General features: G+C 42.2%; 1 protein-coding gene across 1 annotated transcript; it reads left to right on the top strand.

Moving 5' to 3' along the window:
• The first annotated feature begins 2,442 nt into the window (after positions 1-2,442).
• edil3b (EGF-like repeats and discoidin I-like domains 3b) lies at positions 2,443-23,719 on the top strand. The gene is made up of 10 exons (XM_062554886.1): positions 2,443-2,458; positions 8,121-8,198; positions 9,784-9,912; positions 13,319-13,432; positions 14,786-14,967; positions 15,798-15,953; positions 16,493-16,637; positions 16,738-16,922; positions 18,013-18,168; positions 23,047-23,719. Exons 1-10 carry the CDS (start codon positions 2,443-2,445, stop codon positions 23,197-23,199), a joined length of 1,314 nt encoding a protein of 437 aa, XP_062410870.1. The 3' UTR covers positions 23,200-23,719.
• The last annotated feature ends 1,195 nt before the right edge of the window (positions 23,720-24,914 follow it).

Here is a 24,914-nt window from a genome sequence, read left to right as displayed (position 1 = left end):
GTGTGTGTGTGTGTGTGTGTGTGTGTGTGTGTGTGTGTGTGTGTGTGTGTGTGTGTGTGTGGTGGGGGGGTGGGGGGGGGGGGTATGTATGCCTATGCTGCACCTTTTACACTGTTGACCGGAAAGAGTGCTACATGATCCAGTGATTCAAACATGTCACATTGGTCTATTTGGACCAGAAATAATCAGAATCACATGAAGGCCTCTGACTAGAAAAAGGATCTGGGAAAGGTTATAGTAGTTGGCATGTCCACAGTCCCCACCTATGGCCAGGTCTCACCCATCTTTACTACGCTGACTCTGGGCTGTGATACAATGCTCTGACCAGCAGGTGGCAATATAACAGTGGAAGGCAATTATCAGAGCTTGGGAGATTGGTCTGTTAATTAATGGCAATGTTTTTAAGCGACTCTAGTTGTGATGGCAAACTTCAGCATGTGTGATGGCAGGCACACTGCATGTGTGAGTGTGTCTGTGTGTATGTATGCCTGTGTGTGAACCATTGAGTCTTTACACTGAAAACAGAATGCCTTTTTCCATCATGCAGAAACCCTTCCCTCTCCTAAACCTTTGCCCTCCTTAAACCCGGCCATGCTATGACAACGCTTTGGCCACAGATTTCAGATTAGCGCCCATATGAATGTGTGTTCTTCAAAAGTGGGCTGATAATTGGAATAAATATCACTCTGCAGCTAGTATTCAATAATGATTAATGACTCAATAAGCATTGAGCATCACTGCAGTTTTTTTTACAGTTCAAAATGACACAGACTTATTATAAGCTAATTTGACATTTGGCTAAGGCTATGTTTATGTCAAGAGTTTGATAGAACCCATTTCGTTGAATGATTCATTGTCATGTGAAATTTGAAAGTGCCTAACTTTCCCAGAACAGTCTAACTGACATTACACTCTGCGACTCTGTGTCTTTAACTGAAATGATCAGAGTAGTTCATGCTCTTCATGAGTGACAGTCTGAACGCATCGTTATATTTACAGTGCATGCAGTTGGAATTATTCCTTATTTACTCAAAGTCCAAAGAAGGTATTCATGTGTTCAGGTGTTCAACGACGGCAGTTTACAGTTGTTTCCCTTTCAAACAGACACTGCATCTGAGGAAATCAGCATCTCCATACAGCTTGCCAGCACATGGAAGCATGAAGTGCTCTAAAATCTCCTGAAAGGCTGCATTGACCCTGGACTTGATCAAACACAGTGGACCAACACCAGCAGATGACATGGCACCCCAAATCATCACTGACTGAAGACATCAGACTTCAAGCAATGTGAATTCTGTGCCTCTCCACTCTTCCTCCAGACTCTTGGGACCTTGACTGGACCCTGATATCCAATTTTTTTATGTGAAAAGAGGAGTCAGGACCACTGAGCAACGGTCCAGTTCTGTCTCTTCTGAGCCCAGGTAAGATGCTCTCACCTGGTCTCTGATTCAGGATGGCTTGACATAATGTGACACTTGTAGCCGTGCGTCGTGGCTCTTATGCAGATTCCAGCATTAGTCTACTTGTGAAGCTCCCCTGAATTGGTATTGCATGACAATTCTTTCAAGGCTGCGGTCATCTTTGCACACCTTTTCCTACACCACTTTTCGCTTCCAGTCAACTTTCCATGAATTTGCTTTGATACAACACTCTGAACACTCTGCCCCTTTCAGCGATGATCTTCTGTGGCTTACCCCCCTTATGGAGAGTGCCAATGAGTGTCTTCAGGACAACTGTCATGTCGGCAGTCTTTCCCATGATTGTGGTTGCGTTTGCTGAACTAGGCCTACTAAGAGATTAAAGGCTCAGGAAACCGTCATTTGTAACATTCTTATTATAATATCTTTAGATACTGATTTTTGAGTTTTCATGAGTTGTAAGCTGTAATCAATCATCAAGATAAAAAAAATGGCTTATAATGTTCACTCTATGATCAATCTAGAGTGAAAGATTCCGTTTTTGAAATAAATTATTAGGGGAACATTTTTTCCTGAAACTGAAACTTTTTTACAATATTCAAACCCGTCTGCAAATAATGTGTGTCCATCAAACCAAAGCAAAAGGTGTCTAAAGTTACGAAAATAATTCTTCTGGTAGGCGTTTAATGCAGCTTATGTGAGAGTTGAGGTTCTCAGCTTTACACGCCTACTAGTAGAATTATTTTCTCTTGGGGTAGCTAATTGTATTCTGTGGCAGTCCCATGCCACCCTCGGCCTCTCACTTGGCTACAACCCTGATCCAAACACCTTGCTCAACACGGCACCCAAATGTGCTACTTTTTGTAGGTGTGCACTGATTGAGTGCTGTACTGTGTGGGGGAGTGGCTAGAACTAGTGTAAATAGCATTTCCTTATTTAAATAATACCTTTCACATTTCTTAACCAAACAATACTGACATTTCCACTGTTGACATGGTACCAGGAAAGAGCATGGGGGTTAGAGATGAACACAGCTGCAGGTAGGACTATGTAACAGACCAAATGCTATAAACAACCAAATAAGAGGCCTAATATGACCAAATACCAATCTCTTCTCCCTCTTATATCAGGTGTTTCTCCTGATGAAATATGCAGTGTGAGAACAGCACTTGAACCTAATCACTTCAAGGGAATCAGCAGAGGGAATTCTGTCCTCTGATTCCTATTAACCTATTTTCCAGGCGGACTGCGAGCGAGGATACCTCTCTATTATCTTCTACCTCCTCACCTGACAAGTCAGGCTAACATGTTCCTTCTGTGTATCCAAAGTGTTTTCAGAAATGGTAAGACTGGGGATTTAGAGCAAAATAAGATGGAGGCTGCATATAGGTTCCAGTATGTTTGGGGTTTTTTTGCTTAAGAGGTGTCTTTTTGAATGAATGCTGACTTAGCAAGTGATATTAGTGTTCAGGAATTTAAAACAGTGAAGATGAATTGGGGAAAATTGCATGCACACATCATGAACATCTTTTTTGGCACATGTTATTGACCCACACTTTCAGGTTGTCACAGCTGAATATATACAGTGTCATTTTTGTTTTCACTGCATATTCTCAAACTGATACACGTCAAAAGAGACACACAAAGTCAGTCAGACAGACAAACATACACAGAAAGACAGGCAGAGAGACGGAGAGGGAAAGGGTGTCCGATTTCCGCAGTGCTTTCTTAGGCCTAACTGACTGAATGAAGAGCCCAGCATTCGTAATTAGCGGGTCTTATGTTCTGTTCTCATTAGTAAACAGGAAGTCTTATCCTTTCTGCCTCCGGCACCGTCAGCCTCGGTTACCAATCAGTCAGAGGCACATGCATATCTGGCCTTGGCTCAATTACTGCACCAGTAAATTGGACCTGCCCTAGTATCTCCTTGAGAGACTGTTCAATATTTGTGTGCCGATCAGGGTAATACATTAGACCCTGTGAAACAAAGAGTCAATAAAGTCAACATTGTAATTTCACATCAATCAGGAGTTAATGAGCAGACACAAAGGTCAACTGCCACTCTTGACCTATAGGCAATGTGTAAGATATTTGAGATATTTTGCAACACATGAACTCACTTGCATATGGGCTACCTACTACAACAATACACCACGCCTAATAACACACTGACCTGCAAGTATAAGCACGAAGCTTTAAGATCTTCATCGTGTAGGTCTATTGGTCTGAAAAAAAAGTATATGCAGCATAGCCTATTGCCAGAAAACGACATGATCAGGCTATATTATACGTGTCAACTGTTTGGAAAGTTTGTCACAATATGGCCTAATGATTATATTAAGAAAGTGACTGAATAAAAAAAAAAACTACTGTGTTTAGCCTAATCATGCCGTCGATGGCTTGGTCGGATCCACTTTTTATTTGCAATAGCGTGCTTTGTTCCGCGCGTCTGATTGAGAACAATCCAAAGACGCGTGTCCTCTGTCCTGTGCACCAACCACACTGCAGCAAGACGAAGCGGTTCAGTATCTCGCATGCATCTCCTCTATTAACATCCTGGGCTACTGCACCTGCAACCGACGGAAAACTTCCAGGAACATCATCCAGTGACGAAATCTTATCGTTAGGGGGGATTTATTAGTCTATTATCACAATGATATGGCGAAGTGTGTGCGAAGTGTTACCTTTATTTTTGGTGTTTCTTCGCATTAGCGAGATTGTCCCACATCCGACAAATGGTGAGTGAATGCTACTATTCTGAACATAGTCGCTAACAAGACTTTTTTGAGATGTATATTGAGATATAGCTAAGCCGGGCATATTCTTGCTTAATGCTTTTACCTAGTCTACTTCTCAATGTAATCCACATGTAGGCTAAGACTTTCAGAAGTCCATTGCGATGTTGTTCTTAAACCAAATACACATGTGGTATAGGCTATAGCTTCTAAGTTCTGACACTTTATTAGCCTTTTAAAATGAAGACGACGCATCTGCATCTCTTTGGAAAAAAGGGAAGCTATGCATATTTTCAGCATTAGCCTGTTTGGCGCCTTGTTGTTCCTCTATCCATCGTTCTTTAACTATTTACGAGATGTTGCTGGACAGAAATTAAAGGCTATCGTAACCTAAGTAAAGGTCGTAGCCTTTTTTGGTCTCAGCATTGTTTGCATGTTTGAGACTGGAAGACAACATTCTTTGTTCGAATACTTCATCAAAACGTCATTGTCCTAATGGTGGAGCGCGGAGTTGAGGTCAAACTCAGCCTCAGCACCACCGGGAAAGGAAACGCATCCAACAAATTGCGCAGCTGAACAGCTGAATGTGCGCCGTATGCGCTGTTCCACTACCGCACGGTATAGCCAATATTGTATGATTTGAGTGTTGCAATATTCTTAACTGAGTTTGCCTCAGTTTATTTTTGGAGTGAAGCAATGAAGAGGGAGCCTTGCCTGTGCGTCTACTGATGTCCTCAACACACTTTCGCGACATTTGTCCAATTTGAGGTCCTTCGTCCTTTGAACTTTCGATCTGGCTATTGATTAGGTTAACACAAGAGCTTTCAACATTTAAAACGATTTAGCTAACGTCGCCTAAGGTAAGGCTGTTTAAAATCCAAGTTGATGCCTGGACCATGGAATAAGTGTGTAAGCTTAAGCTGCAGGCTAAAAATGACCAACAATAGCTTCAGCCTGAGAAATTTGAGTAAATGCAATGGCAATGTTGAAAAAGCTTATGGGAATTCACTATTCACTACATCTGAACCACATGTTATCTTTTTAGTGCTGAGGTGTTGTTGGCAGGTTACTGTCATGCATTGCTTTTAGCTGAAAACTGGATGACAACAAACATTCTGTTCCAACCTGCACAGGTCTAACTTCTGCCAGTGCACTCTAATGTCGTGCACTGTGTGTTCACATGTGTGTAACGTGAGTGTTTGCATTGATGAAACAGAAATCTTATTGTTTTTTTAGAAAATGTAATATACAGTATGTAGTCTAGCTATCACCATACAAATCTCAATCTTTTAACATTGAACATTAGTCTGGGGAGTGAGTCTGCACTTTATTTGTGCTGCACAAGAGGTGTGATCAATGGGAATAGTTCAAATGACTCTGTTCGCTTGGATTGTACCTCAACCAAGCAGACCAATGTGCGCCTGGTGGATAAGCCAGTTTGTGATTGGACCCTGCTGAAGAGGACAGGAAGCAGGAGAGATAGATAAGGTTTCCAGCCTGAGCTGCAGGACAAAATCCAAATCGCCGGCAGATCGGGCAGGGTTTACCCAGCCTACGCTATATGTACATCTTGAATATTATGTCAGCAACACCTCTCAAAGGAGTTGGGATCGGGGCCTGCTTTTCCTCCATAAAAACAAAAACAAACAGCAGTGAACAGCAGTGAAATGTTTGGGAACTGAAAAGACCAGTCGCTGGAGTTTTTCGACCGTCAGGTTTCTTCTCTTTTTCATTCCTTGATGCATCCCAATGTGACTGATCTGGACTGCACACAGGCCATTTTAGCACCTGGACTCTGGTATGGACCCATACTGTTATAATAAGCTGTGGCAGAATCGATGTAGATTGGCAGGAATCCTGACATATTCAAGGTCTTCCCTGAAAATGACTGGATAGCAGCATATGTATCTCCAAACCTGTACAGTACATCATTCAGCATTAATTGTGCCTTTGTAAATGTGCAAGCTGCCCAGGCCATAGGCACTAATGCACCCCAAACCATCATGGATGCTCACTTTTGAACTGTGCACTAAAAGTAAGTTGGATGCTTCCTCTTCTCTTTAGCCTGGAGGATGTAGAGTTCATCATGATTTACAAAAAGAATGGTATAGGCTACATTTTGAGTGCAGTTTTTCATTTTGCCTCCGTCCGTCTTAAATGAGCTCAGACCCAGATAAGACGAAAGCATTTCTGTATGATGTCATCTTTGCTTGGTAGAGGTTTAGTCTGTGGTCAACATTGGTCATAAGATCCATCAGAGTCTCATCCCATACAATGATTACAGAAACAGGTCTGTTTCTAATGCAGTACCATCGGAGACCCCAAACCATCCAATATTGTTTTTCAGCCCTGCCCGCCAAATATTTTTTTCTAAATATGCTAATAATGTGATGCACTAGATGCTGAAATCTCCAAATTCTTTGCAATTTCATTTTTCTTGTATTGATGCATTATTTGCCCACACAGATTTGAAGTCACAGACATGATGAATACCTCAGCATTTTTACCTGTCAGAGACTCAGGGATGCTCTTCACCCAATCATGGTGACAGTTAACCTAATAAGTGAAATGTCCCTCCTTGTTTTTCTCTTTTGCATTACACAACTTTTCCAGCCTTCTGTTGGTCCCATTCCATCTGTATTGAGATGTGTTACTTGCATCAATTTAAAATTGGCGAATATTTTCCATGAAATAATCAAATTGGTCAGTTTCAACATTTGTTGTCTATGTCCTTTTTGCAACTAAATATATGTTTGTGATTTGTAAATGATCATCTTGTGCATTTATTTACGTTTCGAACAATGTTTCGAACCAACTTTTTTGACACAGTAATAATATGTAATTAAGTAAAGGGATGAAGCACCTCTGGAAGGAGATTAAAAGTGAAAAGATTGGCCACTGTCCCTGTTTGGTAATTCTGTTAAATCATTATTACATTTTCATCTTCTGTTAAACTATTTGTAATGAGTGGCACAAAGGAGTCTCTTCAGCCATTTTACCCCAAGCTAGCCCTACCATCACACCTCTGAAGATGGCTCAAAATAAAGATTTTCCACACAGGAAGGCACTTTTTTTGCTTATTTCTTAAAAATCTATCTGACTAAAGTGGAATCAGGCTGCCACGAAGGCCGTTTTTAGCCCAAAACAGTTTGATTCAATAATTGAATGCAGACGCCTTCATCATTAGAGATGTTGATGCATTCCAAGTAATTCACGTGCACGGCTTTGGCAACAGGGAGTATTTCAACAAGAGAGTAGCTATCCTCCACATGATAGCACAAACTCAGCTCAACGCGGGGTGGCAAGGAGCTTTGCCTCTGAGTCTTTCTGATATGCAAATGTACATTGAGTTCCCCCTCCCTTGGGTCGCAGTGGACTTTTTACCTTCGTCTTGCTAAAAAGAATACATCTTTTTTGCCGGTTTCTATCCGACGCTAACCCAAAAGGGAGCACATTTTTTGCATGACCTCGACACTGACTGATTTTTGGGGGGGATTTCAAAACAGTGCAACGTCTTTTAAGTTCTGAGGCGCATCAGCTTTGTAGTGTGAGCACAGTCCCTCAGCGGGCGTTTGGCGGCACATGGAGGCCAGTGGTTCTACAGGGAAACAAATCTGGAAATGTCACCCGCATAGATAGAGATGTAAATGCTGAAGAAAATGTGAGCGCACAAGAACATGCAGATAAGCCTGAAAGTGATTTAGAGCAGAGTCTCTGGTTTTTTTACATTAGAAAGATAAAAAGAAAATCGCACATATCACGCATATATGATGGATTTCTAAGATGAATTTAGTAAGATATCTTGTGATGTCTGGGCCGTGCTTCATGACAATTGACTTAATCTCGGCTGCAGGTGATTTAATGAGCAGTACGGCGTCTTTCGCTTGTCTGCTTCAGGGGCTTTTGTGTGGCGAGTGTACCCTTTGTGATAAGCAGACTCATTCTCCCCTCCTGTCCTCTTCATCAGGCAACGTGTGCGAGCCCGCTCTGTCTGAAAATGGGGAAGACTGTTTCAGCTCGCTGTCTGACGAGGTCGGTTTGACATGTGAGTATATGAGTTCACCGCCATACAGACAGCTTGACAAGCAGAGGTGTTTACTGTGTGAGCTATTGCCAAGATTACACAACAACACAGGTTGTTAAAGCCAGTCCACGTCTGGCTTTGTTATTTCCTTGAACTCTCTGGTTATGTTTTTTTTATTGTTGGCTGTACCATAAATACAAATACATGTTTATGCACACATGAAGTTGATACGTTAATGTGTCTGAACTGTAATGATATCGATAGACACCACAGACACAGAAGTAAGTAAGTATTTTATTTGTGTAGTGCTTTTCACAGATAAAATGACAACATTCTTTACAGTAGGCTACATAATAAAATACACATAACAAGAATTAAAGCCAGACATAAGATACACACAATAAAAACAGGTCAACAGAGTTAAAACAGATAATTCTCAAACTTTTTTAAAGAGGTGTCAGATGTTTATGTTTAACGGTCTTTAACAGCTAGGTCTCATGCTCTTTCTCGCAGCTTCAGATTGGGAGGAACCTACTGGAGGAGGTATGTTTGCCATCCATTTCATTCCCAGCACGTTTTCCTCTTTTCAGTTCTGTTGGCAAATGTTTTCACACAGAGCATAACAGTGATTTTGACACTGGTTTCTCTCTGGGCATTTTAATGCTCAAAACAGCATTAGCAACACAACTGACAACGTCATGACCTATGAACATGACTTAGGATTGACAGTACATCAGTTCTGAGTAAATGACTTTACCACCCTGCTATATGCACCTGATGCAATTGTGAGCTGGACGGATTGATTCATATGCTGTTCTTCTGCTCAATCTCTGTATTGAATCATACAGTATGCCTGGTGGTTTCTGTAAGAGCAGCCAGTGCTGGGGCTGCCAAAGGCAGAGACAGAATAGACAGCAGGGAAACAACATTCCTGAAGTGCAGCAACCTTCTGTCCTGTACTTTTCTGTGAACTGTACAATGAAAGGCAGGAACAGCTGAAGGTTTGGCTGAAAATAGCAGCTAGCTTCTAGTCATGTTGACCAAAGACAGTGTGCTACGTATGTCGCATGTGTGCACTGAAGTTAAGAAGACTCATTAGTGTCATGGCTGTTGGTGCCCCTTAAGTACTGTAAAGCTTCACAGAGGAAATGATTAATACCCATAACCCACAATGACCTCTTTGTATACTGTGCTTTGATGTGGTCATTGTAATTGTTCCTAATTGCGCTGCTCTTGCCCAAAGAGTTAGCTAGTGTTTCTTTCACAGGATTTTCCTTTTCTTATCTCTCACATAGTATTTATTTGGGTAAATAAAGGCAGGAATACTCATTAACTGCCCGTAACAGTAATTCTTCCCCTAACGGGCAGGATTTCCTAAATCCTAGGCCTCATTTGTTTGAAGAATAATAGCAGAGTCCAAGGCGCTCTGGCAGTTCACCATTAATCACTCCTGTGAAATGGACTCAGCCTTGCAGTAGCTTACACACTCATTTCACCAGATCTTTTTTCTCTCAGTATGTTACAGTACACCTTTAGTGTGTCGCTTGTGTGTACTTGAATTTGAATTCAGTGATGTCGTGATTGAACATCTCTTTCTCTCATGTAGGGTCTTGCCATCCAAACCCTTGTCACAATGGAGGAGTTTGTGAGACCAATGAGAAGCAGAGGGGAGACTCCTTTGGTGGATATCTGTGCAAATGTCCACCTGGCTTCAACGGACTCCATTGCCAGCACAGTAAGTCTTGTGAATATATGGACTAAGAATACGTCTACTTCCTTTTCGCTGGTTCTATTTTTGCATTTATGTTTTTCTGGTATACAACGGCTGTTGTTTAATCACTAATGCTGTTAGTTCTTGCTCTTCTTTTGATCCTGCCTATGTTCCCAGTGCTAACAAAACTAATGAGGATAAAATCAGTTGTTCACAGTCCATCATCCTTCTGTAGTCAGAGATAAAATGATGAAAAGTGCTTCATGTGATAGCAGCACAACCATCCTGGATGATTCCTAGATAAGACCAGCTCCCACATCACTTGATTCTGGCAAATCAAGGTTCTTCAATCAGGTTCAGCGTTATCCCATCAAACATGCAAAATAATAATAAGCATGATTCTACGACTAGGATTCTAGAGTTGTTAACATATCGGAGAACTGAGTACTCCTCTGGGATTGCCTATCCAATGGGCCCTTTATTGCTCTCTTCCTCCAGAATAGAGACGTATCTCACATGGTATGCATTATGCATGCATCTCCCCATCAAGGAAAGTATGCCACATCTATCCAGAGCTCCGATGAGGCCCACGGTTAACACTTGCATCGGTGACCTTAATTTTCTTCGTTCCCTCTTGCCTGCTGCTTGCCATGGTCTATATTTCATGCAAAGATGCCACAATCGCGAAAGCAAAGTCCTCCGAGGCCAACTGTGTAACAGATTGAACAGCAGCTCGCAGAAACACAGTGCATCGAAGCCGGGAGTGACGCTTTAATTGAGTTGTTTCATCCCGATTCACGGCAAGTGATACCGGCCTGATGAAGATCCTCTCCCTACAGCCTGATGGCTTAGGGAACCTCTGTCTAGTGGATTAGCCATTATGATGAGCCGCGTTCCATACAGAGGGTCCCGCTGTGCAGGGCAAACACTGAAGTCATTCATCTCTGCAACTACATACCCATGGCTGTGGATGGAGGTCGTGGAGCCATCGTAATGGCTTCGCTCGGAGAGCTCCTGGTGGCAAGGCCTCTATTGCATTACAGGCTGGCGCATACGACGGAAGCAAAGAGAGAGATATGTTGTGTCTATATCTTTCCTGACATGTGGCTATGATTATCTCGCCCGCCATCCATCAGGGAAGGTAATACATACGTGAATCATACGCCCGCAGCCAGGTAGATGTTTCCTGGAGAGCGCAACGGAGGGGGTTTTTCATGGAAATGTGTGGTTCTTCCTCCATGGGAGTAACGCAATTATGTTTGCACGGCTCAGATCAGCCTTGTAAGGCTGTAGCAGAGACCGACCTCCAGAAGGTAATCAGTTTCAGACAGTCAGGCATAGCTGTTCTGCACCTGACCTTTTTGGTAATGAGAGCAGTATCCAGTCGCCTGTTCAAAACAGTAGGTTTCTGTGGCGAGATTTTCCTTTTTGTTTTACCAGAAGAATGAAGAAGCTATAAACAAAGACACTATTTTTCTGTTTGTGTTTTGTTGTTTAAATGTGCTTCTCATCTCTGTAAATATCACATTTCTTAACATATCCTTCTAAATAATGTGATATCATTGAGCACTGTGCAAGGAAGATATTGTTTTCCGATGTAAAAACCTTGTGAAAATGTCAGCTATTGACTACACGAGCATTGCAGAAATATGCTCAGTGGCTGACAAACATTTGGTTTTCAGTGCTATTATCAATAAATAAGGGACTACTACAGTGGGTATTATTTCCCAGCTCTATTTGGTTTGCTGGATCTGTAGCTACTTATGCAGCTGGCAAATATTTACTAGAGAAAAAGGAGTTGCATTCCACAGTGATATTGATATTTCTCCAGAGTCAGTAAATCCTGTTGCTTGGATACAGCTGGTAGACCTGTATGTAGGTACGTTCACACCGCTCACAGGTTGATGAATGTTTTTTGAAATAATGATTTTAATTTGACTTAGCCTTAAGGGTGTGAGATATTGAACTTTAGTGGGCTAGTGATGATTAAAACCACCAAACACAAGGACTAATAATTCTGTCTGGCAAAGCCTTTGATTAATACATTAGGAAGTCCATTAGTCAATCCATTACTCTGACTTTGGTCTCACCGCAAAGATGCCAATAAGAATGCTACCTCAAGTATCTGATGTAACGGTAGCTTATTGGCACATTGTCAATGCCAGTGGGATTTTTACGGAATACATTAAGGTATCTCTTGTCCACATCCATTACTTTACTCATATTGACATTTTGTTTTAGTCTTTTAAATTACTATTTTCTATGTAGGATTCAAAACAGTTTGCGCCACTATCTGATATTAAGTCATCTGAGCAGTTCATTTCTAATTGAACATCATGTCGTTTATTTAATTATGATATACAAGGGGTTCTGAAACAATATCCACACATGCCCCATGCTTGAGGCAGTTGATGCTTGCCTTGCTGAAGAAAAGCTGAGTCCAGCACATGAATCTGTGTTATCGTCCTGCCATGGCAGCTTCAGTTGCCCTCCAGTGGCATGTCACAGTATGGGGTCTCCCCTGGGTTGGGTGGGGGAGTCTGTTGTGGAGGATTCTAGGCAACAGCAGCTCACAGTGTGGGCTCGGTGGAGAGAAGAAAACTTTGCCACCGCTGATCCCGGTGATTTCTGCATGAGTGCTCGCACGAGTCGTCCTCCATAACAAGTCTCTGGTGTTTTTCACAGCACAAAAAAAAACAAAACTAAGCCGAGAACTACAGCTTGTGGCTTCCCCCACACACCCATGCAGAGTCCTCGGACCGGCCCTGGCGGCTGTGAATGGATATGCTTTAAAGCGCTCCTGCTGCTGAAGTCAAGCGTTAGTTGTCCGGGCCGGGCCTGCGGGACAGAGTCCGCTCTCCACGCCCTAAGCATCCTCATGAATCACGCATGACAGCTGTCTTCCGAGGACCCCCCTCCGAGCCACAGGTCTGTTTCTCTCCCTCTCTCCGACAGAGACAAATGAGGCCAAACTGACACAGTTTTGGGGGGCGACGACGGAAACATATAGACTCAACAAAAAGCTAAGCGGCAGGGGATTGCCAGTTGCTATGTTACAGAGGACCATAAAGAAAAGAAGAAGCCACATTCTCCTTGAATCATGCCGAGTGTGGCTGTTAATTGGCTGGTTTGAGGTAAATAAAATGTCATGATGTGTCTGTGTGGAGCTTGCCGACTGCTGCTTCCCTGTCTGTTTGCGACCGCAGCTTTCATTTTGACTCTCGCTGTAATTGGCAACCTGGTGGCTCTGCTAGACTACAGAGATGTGATCATAACTGGGAGAGAGAGTTTGAGTGTAAACAGCCAAATGTCGGCAAAATCATCTGTGTTTTTGTGAGGCCAGAAGTCAGTTCTTCAGTACACTGTGTATAGGGCAGTTCAGATACACTATATCTTGTGTTTGTTTGAATGTGGTGATCTTTTTTTGCAGATATAAATGAGTGTGCAGAAAACCCTTGCAGAAATGGAGGCATCTGCACAGATTTGGAGGCCAACTACACCTGTGCATGTGCTGGAAAATTCATGGGCAAGAACTGTCAATACAGTAAGTACTGTATCTAAAATATACTAATGTAATACCTCTTTCAAACAGAGATCTCTTACTTTTCATGCCATTTATTTTCTTCGGGAATCACTTGAAAGGCTGTTTCATATTCTTCCCTTTGCAAAGACATGACTTATGCTGCAGAGAAAAGCTTTGAGTAAAAAAAGGAGGCTGTCAGAGAGATGTCACAGTGTTCACTGGCTGCGTGACTCAGGAAAAGCTGCAGTCAGCTAGTCGGCGAGCTTTTCTGACGAAACCATGCAAAACATCAATGCGGTTCAGTACGGAACATCTGATTGCCAAGCCGTGCCCTCTAAATTACGCGAGATATTTAATTCCCCCTTTAAACCAGTGGAATGTGTCTTCACCATATATCACATTCCCCATAGAGTGTGCTTTAAAGCCAATTCCACTTTGAAGATGTTGTGAAATGTGTTCTTACGGACCTAACAGACTGTGTCTTTACTGAGGTAAGGTTTCTTGGTGATAATTTGCAAGGGGGGAAAAATAGGATGGTGCAAGCTGAGGCTCAACACATCCACAGGCTTGCAATTGAATTAGCCCCAGATTGGAGGCATGCTCTTTCGGTTAAGTGTTTTTTCCGAGCAGGGTATTTAAAGTTGGCGACCTGGCTAGGGAGTGGTGTTTTGCGATGCTGTCCAAGCAGGGGAGCCGAAGCTCCTTGAGAGCGAGCCTGAAGGTCCTCTTCCCCTCCAAATCCCAGACGTCTCTGTGCCTGGACAACGAAGACGTCCACGACTCCTTGAGCGACCCAAACCAAAAAGGCGTGCAGACAGACCCCGATCTGAGCTACATCTGGACAAACGATATCCAGGAGGTGAGCAAACGGAAGGATACGCGCACGAGCGACGATGGCGTCTCAATCGCTAGCCGGGACGCGTTTTCGAGGAACGAAAGCAGGGAAGCGGATCTGTCGCTGTACATCCGCAGCAGGGATACGTCCTTCATAGACGACAGCAAGGATGCAGGTCTCAACCAGTCAGGTTATCCTGAAACGTCGAACGAGGGCAAGTTGGCAAAAGACTGCAAATCAGAGGCCGATACGTTATCAGTGACTGGGACGATTGACAGCAGAATCGACGATCTCTCACCGATCAAGGCCAAGCCATGCTGTGGTACACAGAGATAAATTATTGTATCAATGCTGAACCTCCCCCCCCCCCCATTTCAGTCTCTTTGTATGTCTCTTTTCCTCTTTTCCTTATCCATATTAATTTATATATATTCATTTTTCTGTTTTTCTTTCCTTATTTATCCCCACCCCTCATCCTAATGTGCTGATGTGTGGTGTTTGTGCGCGTGTGTGCATGGACGTATGTTGGTCTCACCTAGAATGCTCTGGACCTTTGGGGATGGAGGGCGGTATCATCTCAAACCAGCAGATAACAGCCTCGTCTACCCAACGAGCCGTGCTTGGCACGCAGAAGTGGTACCCTTACTTTGCCCGCCTCAACAGGAAGGGCCTAGTCAACGCCTGGAGTGCTGCTGAGAACGACCGCTGGCCGTGGATTCAGGTAAGCTCACTTGGATCAGTAAGGTTGTTTTGTAAAAAATCTTACCTGCTTTTGTAGAAGGTGGCATAGGTTTGAATGAGCTTAGTGTGTAGATGCTTTGTGGTCATTAGACATCTAACTAACTAACAATACAGGGCTTGAAAGTGTATTCCAGCTACTCTCTAACCATTCATAAGTCTTCATGAGAGTCAGACTGTAAATCTTTCCTATCAGTTTGTCACATTCCTAAGACAGCTTCATGGGTTTGTAATTACATTAGAATTCCATGTGCCAAAAACAATAATAGATCCGTTTCTTTTTTTTGTCCGAAAAGTTGCAATGTGGCAAACCACCTCCATGAGTCAGTGGTTTTCTATTTTGAGCACAAACAGCATCAAAGCTTGGCCTTGTTCAGGCCTGGCGTAAAAAGGTGGCTTCGGGCAAAATCTGATTAGCAAACACAGGCAGGGCACTGATGTCCTCAGCACACGTAATGAGCAAATTGGCCCCGCGTTTATCTAAAGCCGTGAGCTATAGACACAAAACCGCCAGTGTCAGTCTTGTTTACCTGGGTGTGTTGCTCTGAGCTTGCTTTGAGGGGATAGCTGGCTTGGTGACAGGGGATGTACAGCGGTATGTCAAAGTGGACTTAATGGCCGGTTATCGGGTTTAGTCTCGGGGATTCACATGTGTTTTCTATGTAACGCACTGCACAGTATGTACTACATTAACTGCCATTAACAGGAAAACGTACACCGTGCTGTAGCTTATTAAGGGTCACCCTGTATTTTTTAATATCGGATTGCAAAGAGCATCGGTCACTCATCAGTCCTCCTCTCCGCTGTGTTTAGGTCAATCTGCTGCGGAGGATGAGGCTCACAGGTGTGATCACACAAGGGGCCAAGAGGATGGGCAAGCCGGAGTATGTCAAGTCCTACAGAGTGGCTTACAGTCAGGACGGAGAGAGGTGGAGCATGTACATTGACAGGGGAACGCGTCAGGACATGGTGAGCTCCTGTGTCCCTTTCAGGAGGACGTTTGTTATTCTTCTAAAGAGCATTTCCTTCTCTCTGTGAGATCCTGCTAGCTCAGAACATTTTGTACAGGAACGTTTTGATTACGGAAAATGAAATGGGTCCATGGATGTTAAATGTGAAGCACTCCTCTTGTCCATTCGCCTCCATTATAGTACACATGACTCTGACAAGTGCAGGTTTGCACAGCTCAGTTAAAAAATGTTTAGAGATTTCTATGTATAAGATTATTCAAGCATTTTGTCGTGCGACTATAGTGTGAAATATCACCTGTTTTGTGTGTCTCAGTAGGTGAGAATTGGTGATGTCGAAGTTTATTTTCATGCTGCTGTTTTGATGAGTAGAACATTTTATTGAATTAGCATAGCATAACTATAGCATAGTGTTGCTGTCATGAAACATGTGTGCAACGTCATGTTGTTGTCTACACTATTGTTGCCATCATAGTTTGGTTTACAAAGCCATGTGTCCATAACATATTCTTCTCTTCCTCCCCCAAACTCCAACCAAAGGAATTCTTAGCAAACGTCGATAATAACACTCCTTCTGCCAACTCCTTCACACCACCAATTGAAGCCCAATTTATCCGCATTTACCCACAAGTCTGCAGGGGACATTGCACGCTTCGCATGGAGCTGCTGGGCTGCGAACTCACAGGTCAGTCACAAACGCCTCCTCCATCTAGGACCCCCTTTGACAGCAAGACAATAGATGGAGCGCTTAACAATTCCATTGTCTTCTCATTGTAATGACAAAGGATGTTCTGAGCCAATGGGGATGAAGACAGGACACATCCAAGATTTCCAGATCAGCTCGTCCAGTAGCTTACAGACGCTGAACATGGACGCGTTCTCCTGGGCCCCAGGGAAGGCCCGCCTGGACAAACCGGGCAAGGTTAACGCCTGGGCATCTGCAGCAACTGACCAGTCACAATGGCTACAAGTAAGCAAGATGTCCCTTTCATGAATGATTCTTACATAGTTGTAGAAACGTTTAAAAATAATTGATATTGGCATAGCATGTCTTTCTAACAGTCGATTTCAGTTCATTGAATTGAATTGAATGCCTTGAGAAAATGAAGGCCCTGGTATGACTATAAGAAGAAGTCCTTCTAAGGGAAAGAAATAGGACATGCAGTAAATCTCCCTCAGCTGTCCATTTAACCTTGCCAAGCCAGTCCACACAGTAACCAATATAGAGATGGTTTTATCACATGTGGAACCACAGAAGGATTACCACAATGGAGACATGCTCAGCACGCATCCTTTTCAACCATCCATTTGCCCATTAACTGGAACGAAGAGTGATACGTACCATTTTCCAAACCCATTAAATGGCATAGAGGGTGAGGCATTTTCAGTCAACAAGCAAACCTAGCAAAAGTAGCTTTTTAATAGGCTTTCACTAATGAGGCGTTCCCTTTGAAAACATGGGGCATGTTGTTATAAAACATCACCTGTTGCTTAGAATCGCAGACCAGCTAAACATTAATCATCGTCATTGTAACCGCTACTCCCTCGCTCTAATGTGCATAAACATGAAGCGTTTCACTTGGATACAGTCATGAAAGTTCTTTGAAAAGCCAATTGAATAGCAATCCCCGAGCCACAATTATTCACACATCTACATGTGTACAAAAATAAACCACTGAAGCGCAAATCTACTTAGGGGCCTCACATTGCTTTTTCTCATCCCTAATTTCCCTCTGTGTCCTTAGATCACCCCCCCCCCCCCTCTCCTCTCTGGCACATTCAACAACATGTCTTTGTTGTTTGTGCTACTGGTCTTCACATACTCTGCCTAATGACAGTCATTGGAAACGTATCTCTTTTTTTTTTATTTGAAATATGACTTTAATTGAAGATTTCTTAGATGTGTCCTGCATTTTATGCGCTGTTGATATAAATGCAGAACACGTCCAAGAAAATCAGCAGTAGGCTACAAATGATCTCCTTCCTCCACTTCAGCCTGTAATTGAATGCATACAGATGGAGTAGATGGAGCTTGTCTGAAGCTTTGTCATTTCCATCAGGTGGACATGCTGCTCCCCACCAAAGTGACCGGCATCATCACCCAGGGCTCCAAGTATTTTGGCCGCGTGCAGTTTGTTGGCTCCTACAAGTTGGCCTTCAGCAGTGACGGAGAGAGATGGATAGTATACCAGGACGAGTCGCAACAAAAGGACAAGGTAATGTCTTCCAGTAGCTCTCACAACACGTTCTCAAATGAGTCCATTTTTCCCTTCCTCCTCCTGTCCCATTCATCAGGCTTACGTCGCTCGTTTTGGGTCGGGTGCGTGCGTATCACTTTTTTAGCCTCGCTAAATGAAAAGGCATAGGACTGTTTCGGTAAGTGTTGCTCTTAGTCATCTGACAGGGAAAAAATGAATCTTTCCATCGCACAGCAAATCTCCGTGCCCCGCAGATCGGACAAAAACGAGAAGAGGTGCAATGAAGTGAAGAATTAAATTCCGATTTTTTTATTTAGTGCACTATAAATACAGCGCACTTCCCCCGCATCATCACCAGTGCGGAGGTGAGATCAGCTGCGCTTTGAAGAATATTTATGCCCGTCAGCGCTTTTTTTGACAGGCCCTTTTCTCTCTCCACCTTTTGCCAGGAAGTTATCACTTCTGTTCTTCCCCCCCTTCTCTGGCAGCAGGCCTGCGCACACACACACACACACACACAAGTAGAAGCTGATGTGACAAAAGCTTATCAGAGAAACGCTTCACCAGTAACAGCAGTCAAGCGTGACTTGTGCCTGCGGAGAAAAAAAAAAACGGAGATTTCTCCTCGCGCTTCTGGCCGCACCTTGAAAGTGTGGTCTTCAGCTATTTAGCAGAGGGCAGAAAAGCTGTTTTGTACTGTTATTAGCTGGGTGCGTTTTGGTGGAAGTGAATGTGCAGGGGCACATTCACTGAATGTTTTGGTTTCTCCACTGAAATATTCATTAAGATTCCCCCTGAACACATCATTTATCATGTCTATTTGCTGTGTTAAAAAAAAGGTGTGCTTCAGGTTTAATTGGAGCATCTATTATTATTTTTTTTTCTATCACGTTCTAGATTAGAAGGCACAGAGAGGTTTATCATTAATATCTCAATAGGCACCACCATCTGCGTTGTATTTTTCAGTGATATTGTGTAACTGCTCATTTTAATTGCGAATGGGACTGTAGTATTCATGAAGGTTACCAAGCATATATATTCTATGAGATTATACTCCACTGTATTCTATTTGCATGATTGAAACATCATACATCATTAATACTGCCCATGTCCAGGGGCTTCAAGACTGAGCATACTCTAACTAGCAAAGAGCAGCGCCGTTGTCATGGAGACAGAGACATTTATATATTGATTGAACTGTCATGTTTCCGACCTATTGAATTCCAAAGATGTTTCAAGGTGATGTTTGGGAGTTAATGGTGGTGACCTGTCAAATCAAAAGATAAGCAGCGTGCCTTTAATGAATCCACTTTAAAGGAGTCTCTTCTCCCTTGCTATTTAGTGCTAATAGTGCTCTCTATGGATCCGCAGTGATTTTGTGTCCTGTTTTGTTATTGATGTACAGTTTATGTGTACTATAGTGCTTCGCTTTCCAATTCGTATTTAGCAAATCTGCATCTGCAGGTGATGGGCCTGTTTTATTGGACGGTGTGTTTGTGTTAGTATTGGTCTTTTGTATTTTGCTATTTGTTTGTCTTTGTCAGTGTCAGCTGTGAAAATTTCAAAGGGCTTTTGGCTTGCCTTGAATGCAAACAAAAGCTGGCTTTGTGAGTGTAACCTTTAGCAAAGTGAAAGTACTAGAACACAAAAAATACATTGATATTTCAGAGAAACCTCAAGGACATTTACTTCCCACTGTTTAGTAAAACAGTTTGAATGGAACATTCTTCCAATAGTGCTTCCAATTTGTTTGCATCCGATTCCTATCACATTGTTAAATGATGAAAATAGCAAATAATTGATATTTTTTTTAATGTAGACATTTTTCATACTGGATTGTTTGAGTTGACATATTGTAATGTGCAACAAGTAATTTGCAACAAAGCCGAACGTGACAAGCAATCCTCTTTTTAGCACCCCATCTAAATTAAAATCTACTCTACAGTAAAATCACATTTTTAATCATTCTTCTATCATAAGTCGTAAACATGTATTAAACTTCTCTTGTCCTTCCAACCTTGGACGAGGGCTTTTTTGGAGAAGCAGAAGAGAGGGAAGAAGTGGAGATAGGGCAAGGAATATAATTGCATTGTGGAGGCTCATTTCCATGCAGGGTGACCTCTTAACTAGGCCCAGGGCTCTTTATTAAGTGTGCCGCGCGGTGCGCGAGTGTGCGCGAGTGCTCCCTCTCCCAGCTGTGGGAGAGCTGAAGGGCTGCTCCGTCTGTGGCATGCTGATGAAGGTCAGCGCCTTCGCCTGGACTCCCAGGGAAACGTGCCATCCCGGTGTCCTTGTCCACTCCTGATGACCCCCCCTAAAATTCTCTCTCTCGAAACCACCGCCGCTATTGCCATCCAAGCCAACAGCCACCTCTCCACCACCACCACCACACACACCCACACACATTCTCAAACAGTTGAATGCATACACATTCGCACCCAGATGGTCTCAAAGTCAAACGCCCACACTGTTTTGAATGAGCACACAAACATACACAGCTTTACAAATCACGTATACGCACGCCCGCATGCACGCACGCACACACACACACACACACACACACACACACACGCACGGACACACACACACACACACACACACACACACACACACAGGCATGCACACTCACTCAAATGAGAGAGGGCCCATCAATAAGCGTTCACCATCCTTTATAACGAGAGCTGGCAGCTCTGATAAGGCACAGAGCAATAAGCTCACCTCACTTTGAATGACTTTCACACTGGAAACACCATCATGTGGATGACAAGGGAATCTCACTGGACATTACTTGGCAGTTTAGATGGATACATTATCATTGTGTTTGTGTGTGTTGAGAGAAAGTTGATTAGAGAGTGTGTTGAATGAGAGTCTGGGATTTTCCTGTTTCTTTTCGTGTATTGAAGATGTAGAGATTTGCTTAAATTTCCACTGATTTGCGCACTGTAAATAAATATGTTTGTAATATAGAAAGGCATTGTCTTTTACTGTAATAATATAGAAATAATGTAAACACTACCTACACCACCATTCAAAAGTTTGGAGTCATTTAGAAATGTTGGTAACACTTTACTTGACGGGTTCGTTCATAACACATTCATAACAGCTGTCATGAACTGCACATGAAGCATTCATGACTGTTTCATGAAACATGACTCAACATTCATACCAATCCATTCATGAATGTGGAAGACAAAACATCAAAAACTTGTCAAAATAAAAGTTAAACAATTGCAAAGCAGCATTGCTGTCTTTTTTGTTTTAGCCAACCTGATCATGTCACATCTTAGTCAACGGGGAAGTCCAGAATCCAGGAGAATTTAGTTTTTTGTTTGTCTGTTTGTTTATTTTATGATAGTAACCTCTGAAGAATGCATAATTGTCTACACCAATGACTGTATAAATATATATAAAATAGGAATGTCCAACCATTCAGATGTACACAGATGGTCAGTAGTTCACTTCCCAGTATGAATACTTCACAACTCGTATAGTAAAGTGACATTTGAAGTAGACTTCATAAAATATTCATGAGATGTTTACAAACGCTGGAGAGGATTCATAATACCCTGCATAAGGATTACTAGATTGTTGGACTTTTATTTTGACAAGTTTTCATCGTTTTGTCTTCCACATTCATGTTTCATGAATCAGTCATGAATGCTTTATGTGCAGTTCATGACAGCCGTTATGAATGTGTTATGAATGAACCCGTCAAGTAAAGTGTTACCGAAATGTCCTTGTTTTCGTCATTAATGTTGTAAATGACTGCTGAAAGAATTGGCTGATCTTTAATGCAATATCTACATAGATCAGCATTATCAGCATCCATTCATCCAATGTTCCAAAGGCACATTCTGTTTATTAAAGGGATAATCCGGAGTGAAATGCACTTTAGATCAATTTTTCGGACTATTGGGAGTACATACGTTGAGTTGACACCAAAATCATGTCATTCGGATGTATTTTGAGAAAGTTCGAGCTCACCGTTTTTAGCCAAAACTCGTTAGCCTGGAGGTGACTCGGGCATGTCATTTCGCCGCTACAAAACGCTATTTTTATACCTCTTCTACTGTTCCAAACAACACTACACTTACGTGGTAGTGAGTAGAGGGTCCCTAAAGCCAAACCGAAGTATCCCCACGTCTTTATGTGGTCGGATAGAGAGTCCAGAATGCATTTAATCGAGTCAGTACCTTTCCGGAAATGTCGCTGTTGCAGCTAGCAACGTTTTCACAACACTTTACTAACATTTCCGGAAAGGTACGGACTCGATTAAATTCATTCTGGACTCTCTATCCGACCACATAAAGACGTGCGGATACTTCGGTTTGGCTTTAGGGAACCTCTACTCACTACCACGTAAGTGTAGTGTTGTTTGGAACAGTAGAAGAGGTATAAAAATAGCGTTTTGTAGCGGCGAAAGGACACGCCCCGGTCACTTCCAGGCTAACGAGTTTTGGCTAAAAACGGTGAGCGCGAACTTTCTCAAAATACATCCGAATGACATGATTTTGGTGTCAACTCAACGTATGTACTCCCAATAGTCCGAAAAATTGATCTAAAGTGCATTTCACTCCGGATTATCCCTTTAATCTGACATTATTTTAAAAGGCTAACAGAGAAAATATTGGAGAACCCTTTTGCAATTATGTAAGCACATAATGTAATCTGAAAACTGCTGCCCTGATAAAAAACAAACAAACAAACAAACAAAAAACAATGCAACTGATCTCAGCTGGTATTCTGTCTATAATGGAATGGAATGGACATTTCTAAAATGATCCCAAACTTTTGAACGGCAGTGTACCTGCACTCAAATTCTACATCACAATTGAGCTATTGTTGTTGTCTTTGTCTGTGAGATTGAGTTGTATCTTATCTGTGTGCTCTCAACAGATTTTCCAAGGTAACTTTGACAATGAAACACACAGAAAGAATGCGATAGACCCGCCCATCTATGCCAGGTTCATCAGGATTATTCCGTGGTCATGGTACGGTCGGATTGCACTACGGACGGAACTGCTTGGTTGCACAGAGGAAGAAGAGTAGTGAGCTGGCTGCTTTCCTTCTTCACCCAGAGACTGTAAAATAACCCTTGTAAACATGGTTCTTCTGTGGTTGTCTATTGAGACATAACGTTTCAGATGTGATCTCTTGTTTGTTCTTTTCTTATGTAATTTAATTAGAGCGCACGCTCCAGGTTTTCTATGGATGCTTTTGAAAGTCTTTGATGGTGTGAGACTTGTCTGTTGAGTGATTCACTTTTACTGATACAATCACAGTTGTATTCACAAGGATGTCATTTCTTTGTGAGGTCTTTTTGTCTCTTGTTGTCAACTAATTCATCGTTAAAGGAAAGCGTTGTCAGGCAGTGATGGTGTGACACTATCTTACTGTGTCACACACTAATAAATGGAAATGCTACGCTTAAGTTTGAAAACATGCAGTATATCATTAGTTGTTATCAGTATTTTGTATACTGTTTTCTGGAGCTTATAGATTAATTGGTTAATTATCCATATTTAGTTTTAATATGCAATCTTGAACTATTCATGGGTTTCATCAGGTCCCTTTCCACAGGTGTATTAATCAAGCACCATGCGGTCTGCATTCATAACCTAGGTGCTTGATTTTATACACCTGTGGAAAGGGACCGGATGAAACCCATGAATACACTGTATATTTGTAATGCTGCATAGAGCTCGTTGACTGAAGGAAGAAGACTGAAAATGTTACAGTACATGTTCCTAACTGCATGCAAATCATAATACCAAACAGAGGAGGAATGTATTTCTCCCGTCTCAGCTGGATAAAACGATCTAAACGTAGGGTGTGATGATGCCATTGGGGTCTTGATCTGTGAATGTCCTTCTGGCTTTTTTGTGTCATTTTCACTCAATTTCTATAACTCAGGTCAATCAATAGTTAACGACTTCATCTCTTTGTGTGTGTGTGTGTGTGTGTGTGTGTGTGTGTGTGTGTGTTTTACATATTGACCAGTAGATCAATATTTTCTTTTGTGGTGTATGTCTTTGCTCTTTTTCAAAAGATGAATCCTATTTCTAGATTCCATGTGTTTCATCAATATCAACAGTATAGTCCACTGAATCTTCTGATATTGATATTGGTACTGATACTGACATTTTTTATTATAAATTCAATCATGTTATAAATTCTATGCTTGGCAGTACAGGCATTGTCAAATTTGTTCAGAGATATTGGTATGTTGCTGCTGCCTTGTAGCGCCATTGTCAAGTGCATTTGCTGTGTTTTTGTTTTGTTTTGTCTGTTGGAACCTGGGTTCAGTGATAAATGGGGTGTCCTGTGGAGCTCAATACCTTAACAACTGGAGCTGAAACGCCATACAACCTAAATTGGTAGTTTTAAGGAACCTGATCTGTGGTGACAATGTACTACATGGTCTAAAGGTCTGTCTTTTGGGTGACCAGAATATTATCTAATAATTGTTCACCACATTGAGGTATACATTTTTTTCTAAATCTCATTAGAATATATTTATATCATATAGCTACATTTAAAATGGAATAGTTGGGAACTGGATGAAGAACCAGACTCGGCAGATAGCTCCCAGAGGAAGCTGTTTGGTTTTCAAGTTTTCCTGTCTTTTGATACCAGAATCTGCAGCATCTATGAGATACATTTTGTCAATCAAAATAAATTGAAGCTGGGTTGAACACTCTGACAAGTAGCTTACACTCAAACATATATTACCACTGGTAGTAAATGAAATTTCCTTAGCAAAT

The sequence above is a fragment of the Sardina pilchardus genome, chromosome 14 (genome assembly GCF_963854185.1).
Source record: "Sardina pilchardus chromosome 14, fSarPil1.1, whole genome shotgun sequence".
NCBI lineage: Eukaryota > Metazoa > Chordata > Actinopteri > Clupeiformes > Clupeidae > Sardina > Sardina pilchardus.
The sequence above is the reverse complement of the archived record's forward strand: the minus strand, read 5'-3'. Positions and strand labels throughout refer to the sequence as shown.

What these genes read in the sequence shown, in the direction of transcription:
- edil3b (XM_062554886.1), top strand. An exon ending in ACCGCTGGCCGTGGATTCAG is followed by an intron (nt 14,968 to 15,797) that starts GTAAGCTCACTT and finishes CGCTGTGTTTAG; the next exon opens with GTCAATCTGCTGCGGAGGAT. An exon ending in GGGGAACGCGTCAGGACATG is followed by an intron (nt 15,954 to 16,492) that starts GTGAGCTCCTGT and finishes CTCCAACCAAAG; the next exon opens with GAATTCTTAGCAAACGTCGA.